This window comes from Gopherus evgoodei, chromosome 3 (genome assembly GCF_007399415.2).
Source record: "Gopherus evgoodei ecotype Sinaloan lineage chromosome 3, rGopEvg1_v1.p, whole genome shotgun sequence".
In the NCBI taxonomy this organism is placed as follows: Eukaryota; Metazoa; Chordata; order Testudines; family Testudinidae; genus Gopherus; species Gopherus evgoodei.
In genome coordinates, this window is record NC_044324.1 from 129,503,120 (window position 1) to 129,521,970 (window position 18,851).

General features: G+C 37.9%; 1 protein-coding gene across 1 annotated transcript in view; it reads left to right on the forward strand.

Annotated features, from left to right (window-relative positions):
- The first annotated feature begins 1,382 nt into the window (after positions 1-1,382).
- The window catches only part of ARID1B (AT-rich interaction domain 1B), a 441,148-nt gene continuing 423,679 nt past the window's right edge, over positions 1,383-18,851 (forward strand). Inside the window, 1 exon segment of the mRNA XM_030556641.1 lies at positions 1,383-3,459. Coding sequence (XP_030412501.1) covers positions 1,765-3,459 — 1,695 coding nt within the window. The 5' untranslated portion in view covers positions 1,383-1,764.

Genomic DNA, 18,851 nt, shown 5'->3' on the forward strand with positions numbered 1-18,851 from the left:
TCTGTTCTTTAATGTTTTCCCAATGGAAAAACAAAAAAAATCTTCCTATTCATTACTACGTCATTCATGATATGCTGTTTTATGTTCTGTCAGTCTTAACAAGTCTTCTGTTTAGTGAGCTGAAAATCTGAAAATACTGCTAGTTTAAAAGATTTTAATAAAACATTAATTTCAAATAATATATTTCAGATTCCTATTAAATTGCCTAAATATCATTCATATATTGCTTGTGTCCATGGAAGAATATTTTATCTTCCAACTGCTTTTATTAGCTGAATGTGATGTTTAACTATTACATTTGCACTGACCAAGTTCTTACTTATATTAAGACAATTATTTAAAAAAAATCAACTACCAATTGCTGCTGAAATCCACTATATAAATGTAAGTCATTAGGAGTAAAAGTTGCTTTTATCATATATTGTATTTTATATTTCTACATTTTCATTAGTGTCTTGGATATACTAGAAAAGAATGTTGTTTGGGGACACAATTATAGGACTGAAAATGTTTAATTTTCCTTGGGAGCCCTCTTGATCTGCAGATAAATACATAGAACATGTTTCAAACAGCTCCATATGTAATGCTTACATTAAAAGCATCATTAGCACAAATGATCATTAGAATTTTGAGACAGCTGGACACTACAGACTATTGCAAAAATGCCATTACTGCAGAATTTTGTGTTAAATTTTTCAAAATACTCCACTTATATCTTTTTTAAAAGTATTTTTATTTTTCCATAAAACAATTTGGAGGCAGAACATTTTAGTGTCATAAAATGAGAAAGCTTTTGACTGTGGCATACTGGCTTCAGTATATCGGTATAGATTTTGGAAGTTTGACCAATTTATTTTTTAGTCCAATAAAATCTATTACCAACAATTTTTTATTTTCTTTCTTTGTCTACTGAACTGACCTGATGAGTGTCTACAGCCCTCACCCCAAAAATACATATACAAAAGCCAAATTAATCCCTGATGTAACAACTTTTACTTCAGTTGAATTACCCAGGGCTGAATTTGACCCGGTGAGCTTAGTAGGCCTTTTGGTTAAGATCATTTGTCACATCAGCTTAATAGTCCGTTCTCTATGGAAGACTAGATTTGCCGGGGAGTGACTGAAAGGCTTTTCTCCATCTCTAACCACTACGATTCTTGACGGGCAAAAAATACAAAAGGGGAAAGTGCATCCTTTTGCATTACCAGAAGCAACTGCCTTGGTTCGGGGCTGTTGAAGATTGTAATGTGCGTCTCTCTCTGACTCCCTGAGTGTGCCACCGCTAAAGCTGAGCAGGAGGAGGAGGAGGGGGAAGTCCAGTCCGGGTTTTCCAAGTGTACAGGAGTAATCAGAGAGAAGTGGATAATAGTTGTTAGAGCTCGCTCTCTCTCTCATGCCATGCTGGGCCAGATAGGCTCAGTCAGACGTGTATTTACCCATATCCGGGTTAGAGAGGAAAAGAAAAAAAAAGTTTCATTTAAACCTGAACAAAAAACTTTCAACATGAAATCACACAGCAGGAACAGGCACAGACCGTAAGGCATTCTTACCGTTTCTAATCTCAGTCACGGACTTGGGGAGGGGAATTTTTATAATTTTTTTGTGTTGAATGATCAAGAGGGGTTGCTGTTTATTCAAATAAGTTGATTTTCCCCCGTTTCTCTTTTTGCCCCGCTCCCTTTCTGTGCCCCTCCCCCCGTTTCGCTTTTATTTTATTTTTGAGGGTGGGTGTTGGATTTTTTCTTTCGGACTAGCAATGTTGCAATGATCATGGCCGCGCAAGTAGCAGCGGCTCCGGCGAGTGCGAAGAACAACAAGGGCAAAACCCCGAGTTTGCCGGGCAACTTGAGCCAGGATCTCAGCTCGGGGGGAGCAGCAGCCGCAGCCACCGGGGGACCTGGACCGGGCTCCATGCTGGGGGTCGGAGATGGGACTAACAACAGCAGCCTGAATAATGTAGATCACCATCTCCTGCACCACCATAATGAACTGAACATGGCCAATAATGCAACTTCTGCTGCTGCCACCGGTAATAACAACAACAACGCTAACACCAGCAATAGCAGCAGCTCCTCTTCGGAGTCGGCTCTGAAAGAAGGTGGAAGCTCATCGGGGTTACCGTCTTCTTCCTCCTCCTCCTCCTCCAACCCGGGCTCGGCCATGGAGACGGGGCTGCTCCCCAACCACAAACTGAAAAACGTTGGAGGCGATCACCCTGCTGCACCTCCCCACCACCACCATGCCCACCACCCTCATCACCATGCCCACCACCACCATGCCCACCACCAGCACCACCACCACCATGCACTACAGCAGCAACTAAATCAATTCCAGCAGCAGCAGCAGCAGCCGCCGCCTCAGCACCATCCGATGCAGAATAACAACAGCCTCGGCGGCGGCGGCAGCAACAACAACAACGGCGGTGGCGGCGCTGCTCAGCCCAGTGCAGACATGGAGCAGCAGCAACATGGAGGAAAAGACAGTGTTTTGGGAAATCAGGCCGAGCCCCCGCCGCCGCCGCCGCAGCAGCAAATGCTGAATAAAGGGGGCGAGGAGGAAGAGCTGCCCAGCAAAATGGGCGAGCAGATCGGCGGCCGCTACGATCACCCCAGCCTGGGACCTTTGGGCGGACAGCAGCAGCCCCAAAGCGCTGGGAGCGGCAGCGGCAGTAGTAGCCTCGGGAGCGGGGGAGGCGGCGGCCCCTCCGCGGTGGGGGTCTCGGAGTTTAATAGCTATTACGGCAACCCTGCCCCTGCCAGCAGCGCTACAGCGAGCCGAGCCGGGCCTTGCTTTGATCAACATGGCGGACAACAAAGCCCCGGGATGGGGCTGATGCACCCCACGGCGGCCCCCAACAGCATGGACCCCCTGCAGAACTCCCACGAGGGTTACCCCAACAGCCAGTACAACCACTACCCCGGCTACGGCCGGCCCGGCGGCGCCGCAGCAGGAGGAGCGGGAGCGGCGGCGGTAGCCGCCGCGGCTGCAGCAGGAGCTGGAGGAGGCGGCTATGGGGGCTCGTCCTCTGGCTACGGGGTGCTAAGCTCCCCCAGGCAGCAGGGCAGCAGCATGATGATGGTCCCAGGTGGAGGGGCCAGCCTTGGCAAGGCTGCTGCGGCGTCTGGGGCTGGAGGCTTTCAGAGATTTTCCGGGCAGAACCAGCACCCGTCCGGGGCCACCCCTACCTTGAACCAGCTGCTCACTTCCCCCAGCCCCATGATGAGGAGCTATGGCAGCAGCTACCCTGATTACAGCAACCCCAGTGCCCCACCACAGCAGCCACAACCCCAAGCAGCGACGGCAGCCCCAGGAAGCCAGCAGTCAGCAGCGGGCATGGGCATGGGCAAAGACATGGGCTCCCAGTATGGATCTGCAAACCCAGCCTGGGTAGCAGCACAACAAAGAGCTCATCCAGCTATGAGTCCTGGAAGCACTGGTCAGACCATCAACAGAACCCAGGTAATCACGAGAAACTCCCCCCCCCCCTCCGCAAAGGCCACCCCCTGTATATTTTAAACGTGGGTCTAGAGCCTAGTCTCTCTCCAATTTACTTTTCCCCCCTGGGCCATCTAAACTACTTGCTGCCTCCATAACAGGGTTTGGTAAGGCACAGTGTCCGACTGATTAGATTGGAGGCATCCGACAGACGGTTTCACTCTACAGAATTACACTATTCGGTTACACAATTGAACAGCATAAAGTTTTCCTCCAGTTTGAAATAGAGATTTGAAGATACAAGGCCCCGAGGAAAAGCAGTTTGGGGTGAGGAGGGAGAAGGAGCTGATTTTGTAGCTACACTGTCAGATTCTGGAAAATAATGTTGACTGCCCTCTGTTAGAATTTTTGTAGACAGAGCAGATAACTTTGATAGCCTTTTAGCAAATTAGTGTTTTGTCGATGAAGATATTGTGGTGAAATCCAGCAAAAATGCAGTCATGTTGCTTTTACTATTTGAAGTGTGAGTGCCATAATCATGAAGATTAATTTAATAGGCGTTGAGGTGCATTAAATACCTCATTCTTCTTGTATACTTGCCCCAAACATCCAAACGAGAATGTGATGTAAATAAGTGTTATGTTTAAAATTAAAATGATGCACAAAAATTATTATTCACATTTTGAAATAATCCATACTTTGATGAAGAGACTGGAAGAGTCCTTTATTTAAATAAACAGATCCAGATATTGAGAGCTCTGCTTGTTTTGACTAATGTACATGTCCCTGATACATTAAATCCAATAAATTACAAATTGATATCAGATCATTGTTGGATTATGTTTATGTAGATTGTTTGTTTGCCATCGTCAAAGTTCTAAGAGTTGGTTAGGAAATGGTCTGTACTCCACGTTTCTTGCTAGCAGTCTGAGCCTAAAGAGTGACTTGATCTCCTTTGCAAGGTTTGGAATTTGAATTGTGGAGGTAAACTGGCTGTAATAGTCTCCAGACAGCTGCCTCTGAGTTGACATCTAATCTGCCATCTGATTGGCTCCTCTCTCACCATTGGGCATTTAGCATTGCTGATGTAAATAGAAGTGCTGAGCAGTACAGTCACAAAAATTCTTGCCACAAATAATAACTGAGCAGTATCGCTCGCAGATGCAAAAGTTAAACATTGTTAGAAGAAGCTGAAACAATGAGCAACCATATTTGTACAGTGGAGGTTTCGTGTGCCTCAACAAAAATTATTCTTGTGAACAGTATAGTGAAAAGCCAGTGTCATCTTATTTATTTTTTTAATTCTGTTAGGTGATGGTTTTTCTGGGTGTTGATTTTAGATTTAATATTCCTTTATTTTTATAGCAAATCAGACTTGCAGACAAAAATATAATATCATGGCTTGGATGAGGATTCAGTAATTACAAGTGGTATTTATTTGAACCTTTATGCCTCTTACTAGACATATTTTAATGTAAAAATGTGCTAGTTACGAAAGGAAACTAGATCTTTTTGTGATTTAATCTTAATTTAAAGATCATCCTACGTTCTCAGTTTATTCTGGTATCTAACATTTACAGTGGTCATAGCCCTGTGTTTGTAGCTTGGGTTTTTTATTTATTTGTGGCACCCTGTAAATGAACATATATAGCAGATTATAAAAAAGGGAGAAGAAGCCATTCAAACTATCAGTGATTTTTATATCACTGTTATGAATCCGTATATGTAAAAAAAAATCTGTTTTACATTTGAATTGTTTGTAGGAAAAGATATATCAGGAATAATATTTAATCTAATTATTTTTGTATACTAATACATAGTGATCTTATGCTTGAATTCTCCATAGGAAAGTAAATTGTTTAAAAAGGAGTGATAATTCATTCAAGTTTTGTGGGGTTCCTTTTCCTTCCACAAAATTTTGTTTTGAATAACAGTGAAGTCTTTTAATAGGTTTTAAGAATTAGGACTAATAGAAGTAAGTACAGGTGGTATACTCTTTGTGACACTAGTCAGTTGTTGTATTTTACTGTAAAAGAAATTTTAAAATGAACATGTCCTAAAGCAGATATTGTTTTTTTAGTGAATGATGGACTGACCTTAATAATGTGAACCTTGGACAGACTGAAAATGTTTCTTTTGTCTACAGACCATTACTGCAGTGTTTTACTTTCTATTGTGTTTTTTTCCTTGCTATTTCAGATGGGGAAATAAGAATTTCATGAATGTTATTTTTTCCCCTTTTTTAATTTGGACTGATAAAAGGGTCATAAGGAACCATAAAATAATGAAGCTTCATATGCATAACCTTTCACAGTGAATTAAACTAGGTTTGAATTCTCAGCTTGCTTTTCAACATAGGTAGTTTAAAATTTACAGCTTTAAAATCTAGTAAAAAATGTATTGGGACAAATGTAGGCACATTTTACTTCTGAGTGTGATTTTGTGTGTGTGTGTGTCAGAAATTGTACAAGATTTTTTTTATCATAATTGAGACTAAATTCATTATATCTTCTGTATGACCCTTGTTAATACTTTTTATATTTATGAGTCTATGTCTTGTTCCACAGTTACACATTATTTGTTTCGTTTTGGTATTATATGATATACATGTAGGTTGTGAATTATAAGACACAGTGTACCAAGGTACTCTCCTTTGATATTTCCTATAATGTTTATAATAAAGAGAAGTCATTAATCAGGAATATTTTTGTTCCTTGTAATTACAGTTTTACTATGTGTATCATCTGGCCTGATGGTAAAAGAAAATTTGCTGGTTTGAATTTTTTTAAAGGAAAATAGATTATACCTAGTAGAAAATAATTATTTTAGTTGCTGGTACAGTTATTTCTTTTTATAGATCTTTAATTCTTTTGGTACCTTATTTCAGTGGTTGTAGAAATTGTACATTTTTTTAAATAAGTGAGAAATAGAACCTTTCCTGTAGCATTTGAGTACAGTGTTTCTTTGATTTTTTTTGTAATACTTTGCTGCATATATGTGTACACTGCTAATAAGTGTGAGTGTCAGTATGCTAGTGATGATTTGACTTTAAACATATATAAACTATTGCTCTGTGAACAATGGGTTACAATACCTGAAGCGGCACGATGATGACATTATTGCCTGTAGGAAGGTACTTTTCTTAGTATCCAGGGCAGTAGATTCCCACTATGAGCTGAAATGTCCGCCTGTCTAACCTATTAAATCATTTAAGGAAATTTTGCTTCTGCTTGATTTAATCTACTTGCCTGAAACAGAGATGAGACATGCAGCTTGAAGAACAGGCCTCTCATTGCAGAAGAAGGGAGGAAGCACAAATATTCAAAGCTACTGTATACAGTTAATGCAAAATTAATTGGTTATGAATAATAAGTTCTATGGTATCACAGTTAAGGGGAGTGATAAAATCTTATAAGCCATTTGTTTAATTATTGACCAGTTTATTGACAGTATAACTCAAATTTGTAATTAAATGACCCTATTTATTCTATATTTTGAGTTTCATTCCGGGGGGGGTGCGTGTGCGAGAGAGAGAGACACACACACACACACACACACACACACACACACACACACACACACACAAGTTCTGCATTCGCTTTCTCTCTCTATGTCTATATAAAAATAATGTATGTGTGTGTATATGTATATCTATATATCTGTATAGATCGAGAGAGAGAGAACTTGGTCTTTTCAGTATTATCTGGGTTGCACTTGATATTTACCAGTTGTTGGGAAAAAATCAATATAGAGGAACAGCTGATTTGTTTGTTTGAAAATTTAATAGTTTCTCTTTCTATGGGAATTATTTTCCCCATAAACTCAGAATGGGCCTGAGTCTGCAGCTCTTCTTATGCCAGTTGCATTGCCTTTAAAGGGGAGTGTTGTCTGCATGAGGACTGTAGGATTGGGCCCTGTATCTGGGGGCTGATAGACAACTGTCAGTGTGGTGCATAACTTCTCTGTACATTAATGGGAGAATAGACTTCCTTTCTGCCTGTGTGTTTATTCGCAAACAGTTTGTTGTTATACATTCTCTACCTAGAAATAGCAGAGAGCAGTAGTGTGAATTAGTAACATCTCTTTTGTACTGTGATTATATATTTGACACTTGTGGTTTGGTGTTCACTTACTGGTTTCTGTAGTGGTCATTATGCTTGCAAATTGAAGAACGGGACTCTGTGTATGAGGTACGGTCAATAAAAGTGGTGCATACCAGTATACTGTATTATTACCTCCTCCTTCACATTGTACAACTGAATAGCAAATTAATGTGTTTCTGGCATTTTGATCCAAGTTTGTGGGAAGGAAAGGTAATACGTTTATACTGTTGTTGTATTTTTATTCCTGGATGCATATATAATTAATTTTTTTGAGATTGCCAACTGGACTGATTATTGATGGTCAAACATAGGTTACCTGACATTCTCATTTGGAATACAATGTTTTTAAAAAAGTAAGTTAAAACTAAATTAATTCTAATGACTAAAATAAGTTTGAATGATAAAGTTCTATTTTTCTTTCTTTTACTATAAAATCAAGTATGGATATCCTGAAATTCTCACCAGTAATATTTTAAGTGACAGTATTTTATTTATACTTCAGTCCACATAACTGTTCTCAGCTTGTTAGGACATGGGTACAGTCTTGCATTTCAATATCTTTTTAAAATGTACCATTTATCAGGAGGCTTTAAAGATTCTCTGTGGATATGTAAAGCAGTGCTACTACACTCACTGTGCATGCATGCTCAAGGCTGGAGGATTTCAGCTCCCAGTAGTATTAAGATGTGGTAGGCTAACTTGCCAGAATATGTTTCAGCATTGTATTGTTTACAGTATTCAGATTTGGGGGTGGGGTGGGGATTTACATAGTACTAAATTTTTTTGGTAGGATTGGGTGAGGCCCTAAATGAATTAAAACTTAAATTGCCAATGTACCTTGGTGGTTTTCAGATTTATTTTGAAAACTGATCTAAAAATAATGTGGGTATCAAACATCAGTGTGGTATGTCTTCACAGACATTATTCAGGCAATAGGAAAAGAAAATTACTTCATGTCTGTATCGTCATCTTGAATTCTAAATAATAATGCATGTATATCAGTTGTCTGTCTTGCGTTGTTTTATGATTATGTCCTTACTGATGTCTGTGCAAAACCTTAGCATTTGTACAGGTGTCACCGAGGGCAAAATCTGAGGAAATTTGGGTTGGACAGGTGTATCCTGAGGGCTTAGTTTGGACTATAGAATTTCCATTTCTAATGATGTAAAAAGCGGAAAGAATCCAGAATATCTTTCAGAGTTCATGGTAAGTTTATGGTAAATAAAGTGTAAGCTGAACAAACTTGATACAGAAATCAGTGAGAGATAGTGTACATAGTACCCCATAATGCCATCTTGCAAGTTACTTTTCAGAGTAAAATCACACTTTTAATTGATGCTATGTGTGCTGTAACCTGGAGTTTGATGAAAAGCCTGACACACAGAGCATTATGTCCAAGACAATATATGTCTTTTCAAAGGGAAGTTTTTATTTAATGAGGATATACAAGAAAATCTTGAAGCACCTAACTACATCCACAGCCATCTCATTTTTTAAGATGAGATGCAGATGAGATTTCCCTTTTCCCCCCCCCTTCTGCCTTCAGCTCTAACTTTAACTCCAGCTTCTTGTATATACTAATTGTGGTTATTATATCTTCTTTAAACAGCGTCCTTCATATGGCAACTTCACTTATCTCAGGAACACAGCACCTTAGGCACCTTTCCATCCAACAAACTTCATATCTTCTGTTTAAAGATCCATGGTCATCTGCAGATGTTTAGAAAACTGTAAACCCATCTTTCACAGAATCACTGTCCGGGAGACAGTATATAAGAGTTTTACCTTTACATCTTCATTAAAATTCTTGTTAAATCTTTGTTGGCATCTTTGTGCTCTGGAAATAACAGCTATTTTATCCAATACCAAACCCAGAGATAATAGCAGCGGTGTGGCTACTACTAAGTTTCTGTACAGAGAGTCTAATCTGTGATATTAATTTAGTTCTTGGTTCCCCAAATATTTGAGGGGACCTTATTCAGTGCAGAGTTATCAGCATTTCGTGTACCCTTCATGTAGCATCTTGCACTTAAAGCATAGTGATTTTGGCAGCATCTGTTAGTTAAGGAAGAGTCAATGTCTATAGAAGGATGCAAACCATTTATCACTTTCCATTCTCTCTTAATTTGGGCATTACTGGTCAGATAAACTTTTGCTTCTGGACTTGGTAAGCAGGGTTTTGAGCACAGAAATTAATTGCTGCCCCTTTCTTCTGCATCCCTGTCTCTGCCTAGTAGAGTAGTAGTCCATTTCCCTTAATCATTGAGTACAGGATTGATTTTTTTCTGAGAACTGTCTGAATTGTATTTAAGGACCTTCTTATGCAGACACATATCTATCATTTTTGGGGTTTGTATTATTACATAATTTTGCTTGTGAATGTAAGTATTAGAACCATTACGTAATTGTTGTTGAATCAATCTAATTGTCCTGTAAAGTCCAGGGCAGTCTCCCAGTTTGGTTACACAGCTAAAACGCTATTTGATCCCATTTTAAAGAAGATTGAATTATGTTATGAGATAGAGGGGACTGGACTGTTATAACAATTATAGACTGGTCTGTGCAGAAAGACCCTTTAAATACAGTTCTGATATGGTTCTTGGTGTGAGGAGATAAGGAAAATCAGGTTAGAAAAACCCTGCAAGTGACCACCATTTTAAAATGTAGGGTTGTGTTATTACAGTTCCAGTCCCCATGTGGCTATAGCCAATTCATTGTTGTCATAAACCAGTGCAATTCCCATTGACATTAGTGGAATAGTGCTGATTTACACGAGAAGTGAATTTGGCCATTTTGAATAAGTTGTGTAGCTTTAGAAAGATGGCATTAAATAGAGATGGAGTTAGGAATCCTGAATTCTGTTGCAACTCTCCCCTGACTGTCTTAAGAGAATTGGTTTAACATCAGTGTGCCTCAGTTTCCCCAGGTATAAAAAGATAATATTTATGCTTTTGTGAAGTGCTTTGAGTTCCTTGAATAAAAGGTGCTATTTAAATGTAAAATATTATTCAGTTGTATATTAGCTTAATCCAACCAGCCAGTTGTCGTATTTTGCAACAAGAGAAAGAAGATGGGTTAGGGATTGGACGCTTTCCTTTCTTGGAAAGGATTTGGGACCAGTTGTTCGACATAAATTGATTATATTAGTTGATTAGATTGTCAGACTAATTTATTTGTAAGCAAGATACTGAAACATCAGCTTTGAAATTTTCTTTTGAAAACAAGACTGAGTTGTAGTACCTAAATTGTATTTTTTTAAAGTTAAAAATAGAGATAAAAAGGTTTGTTTTGACAGCGTTTAAGGAATTTTCTGGTTTTATTTGAAACCTTGATTTAAATGGAAATATGGATGGACCTGTGTATTTCATGTGTAATAATTTGTATTGTGAATATTTGAGTCTTCTTTGTTTATATAAAATACTAAGTACTGAGGTTTTACTTTACCTTCAATCAAGGTTGTTTGCAGAAAATAATTCTCCTGCTTTTCTGATCCTACTCACTACTCCTTACTTAAGCAAAGCTCCTGGGTAAAAAACAGATAGTATAGGTCCTTTTACAGTGGTTTTTTTTAAAAAATTTTTTATTTTCAACGTGAATGGGGGCGATAAATAGTTCTACCTCTATGGCAGTCTCAAATACAAAATTACTTTGCGTGACCTGTGAAAAATAAATATATTTGGCACTGGAGTTGAGCAAACTTTAGTAGAGTACTAGCAATGAAAAATTAATTTTGCTTGCCAGATTTAATTTAATTTTATAGTTCTGCTAATAAATGGAAAGATGCAGTAGATTTCTGTGGCATAAATAGTTTCTTGCTTTCCTATGTTTGGTGGAGATGAAATCCTCCGGTAATATATAGTTAATAGTCACTTGGCCGTAAAGGTTTGTTATATGTACTGTTAATATGTTTGGTTTTTTTTTTAACCTGGCTTCAGGAATTTGTATCCTAAAATAATGCTAAATACAGTTCATATTTTTTCATAAGTAGGTAATGTAGCCAAAGAAAGTAGGCTGGAATCTGGAGTTGATTCCAAATTTAGTATTTTGTACTGTGCATAAAAGTTTCACACATGGAGCAAACTAGTTAGTTTGTATGGCATCACATGATCAAAATATTTTCCCCCTCACTGCTGCCAGAAGCTATCTATTGCTTTTCAACAATTTCACTTGTTGGGCACCACGCCAAGATGTTTAAGACAGCCCCTTACGTGAACTGTTCCATTCTTAACCTCTTTGACTGAAGTGCCATGACCTTCACATATGTAGATTAGCCATGTGCTCTGTGAATTGAAACTTGCTGCCTCAGGAAGAAAGGGTTTTTCTTTTTATTCCTCAGGGAATTTGACAGCCATTCATCCCTGACCTGGGCAGAGGTAATGCAAGGAAATTGGATTCAAATGGAATGCATATAGATAACACACAGAGGCAGTATATACAGACAAGCAGCTTTCTTACCTTGTAGAGAATGGAATAATTCAGTGATACAGTTAAACTGCTGATTTAGATGCTATGAAAAACAAGTGTAAAGAGATAAGTTAGGGGAATATTTTGTTTATTTTGAGTGATAATTCTTGACTGTATATTGCTTAGCTGCATCCCCTAACAAGATTTTCTTCTATAACCTTTTACTATTAATAATCTGAAGCTTGTTTCTCCCTGCCTTTAACATTCTATGTTGAATCTGATTTTAAGTGTTAGAAAATCATGCAAATTTGAATATTTTAAAGATTTTTTTTTAAAGGATCTTTTAATTTTTAAATTATAAAAGCATTAATTTCCACATGTAAAAAATAGGGTAGTCTGTAACCAATGAAGAGGTATGTATGCAATCACTTTCTCTTAAGAATCATTTTCTCTCTCTGCTTTAAAACATGAAATTAATGTGTACTGTATGATTTGTGATCTCAGCCTCATGCATTGTGTAAATTAATTTTCTGTTAATCAGCCAGAGCTAGTATTACATAAGAGATATCTCTGGGATTTTGGGTGATTGTACATATAGCTCGAATACATTTTACTGCAATATGTAAATATAGTGAAATATTTTTATACAGAAATTTACCTTGTGGAGTTTTTAATAGTATATTCCTATTTGGCCTAGCTAATAAAGCCCGTAACCAGAGTTTAAAATAAAAGTTCTGATGAGGTTCTGGTCCAAGACTAGGGCTTATAGGTGCTATGCCAATAATAAATAATCTAAATAGCAACTACAGTGACTGAAGTCCAATCATAGTGAAAAAGAAAACACTTCAAATAATTCAGAAGAAAATCTCCCAATGTAATTTAATACTTCCTCTGAAGAGAAGGGGTTGGTCACTACAGAGAGCAATCTGTTGCTGAGGCGCTGTCCCTTTTGTAGGAGTGGTTTTGTGCAGTTCCTAGAGTCCTGGGATTTAAAATAAATATCCGTAGACAATTCTTCAAATAAACGAAGATCTGGGCACCACTAGGGTTTTTTTGTGAATTCTGGTGAATATCAGAATATTTGTTTGGTAAATAAATATCTTAATTCAGGGCTCTGGACGATTTTAGGTTTAGATAAATGTCATTTTTGTATTGTGGTAATACCTAGGAACTGCAGCCATGAACCAAGACCCCATTGTTTTAGGTGTTGCCTAATCATGTAACAAGAAGACAGTCCCTGCCCCAAAGAGCTCAGAAGTTTGGAGTCAGATGCAAACTGATGAGCTACTCTCCTGTTCCCTGTGACTGATCTATCTCCATGACTCTGAACATTCTTCTTACCTAGAGCTCTTTACTTATAGGGGGAAGGAATCATTTGGTGTGTTCAAGAAAAGGTGGTGTATCCATTCCCCTCTTTGGCATTTTCCGGGAACACTGCTGTCTGCCAGCCTTGCTGTGGGTTGGGTTGGCTCGGCTCAAGCCTTCTCTCCTATTATATTTCCCTTTCCAAGGAGTGAGAGATTTAATTTGCTGATCATTTTTATCTGTCTCTTTCCTTTCCTTCCCAAGGTCGTGCTGTTTTTCCTCGCTTCTGAGAGTTATTTTTCATCCCCCTTTGTCTCTGCATTTCTGACCCCATTTCTTTCTTCTCCTCTCCCCCTTGAAATTAATGGGAACGGTGAGTCCCTTTTCATACTCCATGATCCCAGTCTTTGCAGCGATGGATTATGTTAGATGACCACCCCTACTCAGCCCTGGGCCCCTGCCATTGCAGAATTAGCAAGGATGGGCTAATGAGGCTCTATGTCCAAGAAGAATATGGCTTGTGACTGTCCCCTGGACCCCTTCCAGACTCTGACCTGTCTTTGGCTATGCTTTTCTGTGCTAGCAGGAGCACAAAAGTGGCTGAGGTACAGAATTATTTTTTTGAAACGGGGCATTTACTACTTAGCCTCTTGCATAAACCAATATAACCACTTCTAGTGGTGGGAGGTCTTAATTACATTTCAGAAAAATCCTCAGACAGCAGTAGCCATAGTTCTGGACATTTCATTGTGCAGGTTTTTAAAAATGAAAATAGTCTAAGCCTATACGAGTCTGTTGGTAGGTCTGGGCGTGTAGGGCTGCTTCTGTGCCCTGTACTGGCTGTGACAGAATGGGGATCAGAGCATTAATTGAATGTTCTTCAGGATGTGGTAGTGCAACAGGTGGTGTAATACAAATAGTTATCTGTGGTGATGGAGAAAAGAAATTTATCTGTGAAAGTATGAGAGGGATGAAGACTTTGAGAAGACAAAGAATGGAACAGAGAGAGAAGAAGAAATATATAAATAAGGCAACAAGAGGAGACTGAAGCAAAAAGCAAGGAGAAATAAATGGAGACGTGAGAGGGAGACATTCCATTTTACCAGAAATATCAGTCTGTCATCAAAAACTTCTTGTCTACATTTGCCTTAAAAGGAGAGCTGGGGAAACCCGAGCTTCTCTTACCTAATGTAGGAAAATTAGGAAAAGGATGGAGGGAGGGAAGCAAGGTAGTGAGTCTGGAAATAAGTAAAGAAAAGACTGGGAATGAGGAGAGGAAAAGACTATTGCATATTTTCATTATTATCTGAATTCCATAGTGCCCACTATGTGCTATATATTGTCTTCCTGTGCATGGACACCCCCGCAAAAGTTAGGCATTTTAGATGTTATTTAGGACTGTTTTCATAGAGGACTCCTGGATTTCTTCTCCACTTTATCCTCTACATTAGATTTGGAATTCAGAACCTTAAGCAAAATCAGCTGCTTCTCCTCACATATATCATTTCTTCCCTCTGGTCCCTAAATAACAGTTGCCCAGATCTCTAAAAGAGGAGCAAACTGGCCAAAAATATTTGTTTTTCATCATTCTAACTTTTCTTTGAGATCCTAGTAAGTTACCACAATGCATGGAGAATATTAAAGTTTATTTTACTTCCCATCATATGTCCCCGGAAATAGTAATAATAATAATAAATAAAAACAGTTCCAGCTTTACAATTTATCCACAATCAATTTCTGCTTACAATCATAATTTCTTTCCAGGCCTCAAAACTTTTCCATTGTACTCTTATATGAGAAAGGTAATTCTAAGTTTACTTAACAAAAACTCTTAAGGAATCAAATAACAATGAAAAATTACAAAGCCAGTTTCTTCTCATAGTGTATTTCCTAATCTTCCTCAGCTTCCACCAATTTTTTTTTTTTTTGTACTTTATAGGGAGCAGCAATTGTCATACCTCAACTCAGTCCCTCAAGATGTGTCCTTTACCTTTTGATGATAATCAGTCTTTAACCTGGAAAAAATACAGACCTTGACCTCTTTTCTTTTTTTGTCTTCTCCCTGCCTATCCTTTCAGGAAAGGCTTTTTCCAAGTACAGTCAAACTCTTCCTGTCTTGCTCACATAGCTGGATTAGTGTCAGGGAAAAATGAGGTTTTTTTTGTTCATCATTAGGATCTCTCTCCTGCTGAGTGGACTGCTTGCAGGATCTTGCCTTGCTCTTAAAATCAGACAATGTGATCAAAATATTGTCCATGTTAATTTCTGTTTTCAGAGGGATACTGTATCTTTCCCCCTTCCTCCTCTTATTTTGTGCTAGCATTGGTTTTTTTTCTTTCTCAGTTATGGCTGAAAGCAAGTTTCTTTGAGTTGTATTTCCAGTAAGCTTTATTTTTGTAATGCATTTGACTTTCCAAATATTATGGAGTCCCTTTTAATCTTAAAATGCTCAATGGACAAACGTTGAATACAGTAGTTGCTCACCTTTTGGTATGAGGTGTCTAGTCATACCTCGCTTATCTTTTGTTAGTTGTAAATAATACAATTATGGACTCTGGTGATTTAGTGAAGTGCCTTCATCAGTTTTAGTATTTATTATTTTCATCACTTCATTGGATGGAGGAAGGAAAAGGAGGAAGAGTAGAAGTGGGACTGCAAAGTGGAGCAGTCTGTGTTGTTGAAATACATGGCATAATGAAATCTAGCCTTTTGGTGTTTCTATATTTTGGCATTTAATCTTTCTTGAAATCTGTAGGTCAAGGTGACATTGCCACAGACTTGCAAAGTTGCCCCTAAACCAGTTGGCAAAGGTGGGAAAATGTAGCTAAAATTCTCTTTATAGAAATTAGGATACACATCCTCTGTGATGCCTGCCATGCTGTCTCTATCCCTCACCTCTTTTTAAATCCGTCAATTTCTCAAACTGTCATTCTCTACCTAGCAGCCTGTAGCATGTGTTGGCTGTCACTTTCAGATTCAGTGCTTGGGAATATGTAAGGAATCTTGAATGTGTTTGAATTTTTTTACCTCGCTATTCAGACATTCAGCAGACAATCTAGACATCTCTTTTACAGAGCAGGCAGCTTTTTTTGACTCCCAAGGTTCAGAGATTGAGCTCATGGTAGTAAAGGAGCTGAATCAAGTGAATGTCCTCCATCCCTAACCAGTGTAGAATATTTATTTGTGAACAGTAGCAAAATACTATTAAACAAATTTGAAATATGTGCACTTTGTGTGGTGTCAAGCTAGAATCTGCCAGAGGAAAGACTGCTTTTATGGAACAAGATGGATGAAATAATACCTTTAATTGAATCAACTTCTGTTGCTGAAAGAGACAAGCTTCTGTGCTGCACAGAGCTCTTCTTCAGTGTTTATGGGTTTTTGTTTTGTTCAGATAAATGTTAATTTTACACAGTATCTGAGCACTCAATAATAATACTTTGCACTGCTATAGCTCCTTGCATCCAAGACTCTAAAAGCACTTTTACAAACATGAATGGGTCTAACCTCTCAACACTGCTGTGGGGAAGGGAGTTATCACCATTTAACAGATGAGAAGGCAAGGTACAGAATGGGCAAGATCCTGAGCATCCAGAACTCTCATTTGCTTCACTGGACTTGCAAGTACTCAGTGCCTTTGAAAATCAGGCTCCATATGACTTATCCAAGGGTCACGCAGTAAGTCTGTGATAGAGTTGGCAAGAGAACCCAAATCTCAATCACAGTTCACAAGGCCAACCTTCCTTCCAACAATAGCTTATTAAAACATTGAAATTTATGATTATTTTTAAATAGCTGAAGATAACTCTTCAAGCTTACAAGGAAACTGGAAAAAAAAAATCTCCCCTCCTATTTATAATATCCACTCAAACATATCTTCTACTATTTTTTCCTCCTGTTTTAAATTTTTAAAATTTCCTTTTAACAATGATAACAATACTTTTTGTTTTTTAAAATGCAGAACACCACAAGATGCATATCTGTAGCTTTGGAAACCTTGGGCTGAGGTTTCTGATGAATTTACTTCTGAATTTGTATACATAAAATTTGGGATTGGCACATGCAAATGCAAAATTTAAACTTGCAAATTGTGACAAAAATTGGTTTCGTATCACTTGCTAAGTAATTCATCACTCACTCTTCATGCACTGTTTGTTGGTGCACTCTTATCGGCCCTAACAAACCACTTTCAGGGGCATTAGAGATGTAATCCAAATAACAAAATTAATATACACAATGTATTTCCTAAAGATAAAATTTTTCACAACACCACATAATATGTCACTAAAAGGAAAAAAAATCTCTTTGGGATAGGCATTTATCCATCGGCAAAATGAGTATAATAATGCTTCACTGTCTTTCAGCTGTATTGTAAGACTTAATTATATTGTTTGCAAATAGAAATCCTAAAATTAAAGCATCATTATTTTTAATAATTTCACTATACATATTTCAGAGATATGGTTAATGTAGTAGGTCTATGCCTTTCCATGTTTGTATATAATGTAGCTAGAATTACTGTTTACTTTCCTGCTAGAGCATCTGTATTAAATGGTGACAAATTTTATTTGGTTTAAATTTATATTTTTTGGCTACCAGATAACCATCATTGTTTGAGATGGCAGAATTTTGAAGAACCTCTGTTTATAGCTTCAACTCAAACTGGTGGTACAATTCTTAAAAATATACTGTATACATCTTCTCTGTGGGAAATAAAAAGGATTGGTTTCTCAAGGTTGACTGAAATATTTTATCTTTGGTAGCAAATGAGGTGTGAATCAAATTGTCAAAAGGATGGAGACTAAATTATTGCAGCACTGACTGTTTAAACTAGCTGGCAATGTACTTCAGAAGGTGTTAGCCTAACAAATAAAAGTGTAAACGGCACCTTTCTCCTTCATTATACCTTGTTTCTCACCACTTGCTTTATGCTATGAGTAACTAAATCTGTGTGGGAGATATCACAGCCATTCTCAAAGTGTTAGTTTATGATGTTGCAACCAGAGGAATAATTTAATACTGTATGAGATGGCTTTGGAGGAAAAAAATATTTGAAAACAGTAAGACTAATTTCAGTAGTTCATCGTTCAAAAATATAGAAAGTGTATCAAAAATAAACTGACTTATGGGATTATGTATTTTTAATGGAATTTGGTGTCTATTTGTTTTGCTAGAAATTTTATTTGAACTAGTGACCTAGGGCTTGTCTACATGGGGAAATTTACCAGCATAACTATACTGATAAAATTATACTGCTATAGTTATACTGCTCTAACTCCCCATGGTGACCCGCTCATTCCAGAATGAGTGCCTGTTCCCAGGTTAATGTATTCTGCTTCCAAAACAACAGAAGCTAAACTAGAAAAAGTCACTCATACCAAAATAAGAGTTTCCATACTGGGAGTTAAACTGGTATAATTATGCCAGTAAATTTCACTGTGTAGAAAAGCCTATGGTAATTTTGCTGTTTTGAAAGAATTTCTGGGTTATAAAAAGTGTCTCCGAATTTTGGTATCATATTATTACAATAAGACTTCAGTATTTAATGCAGGAAGCCTAAGAACGATAGGTGATAGAACGGGATCATAATTCTTGTTCATAGAT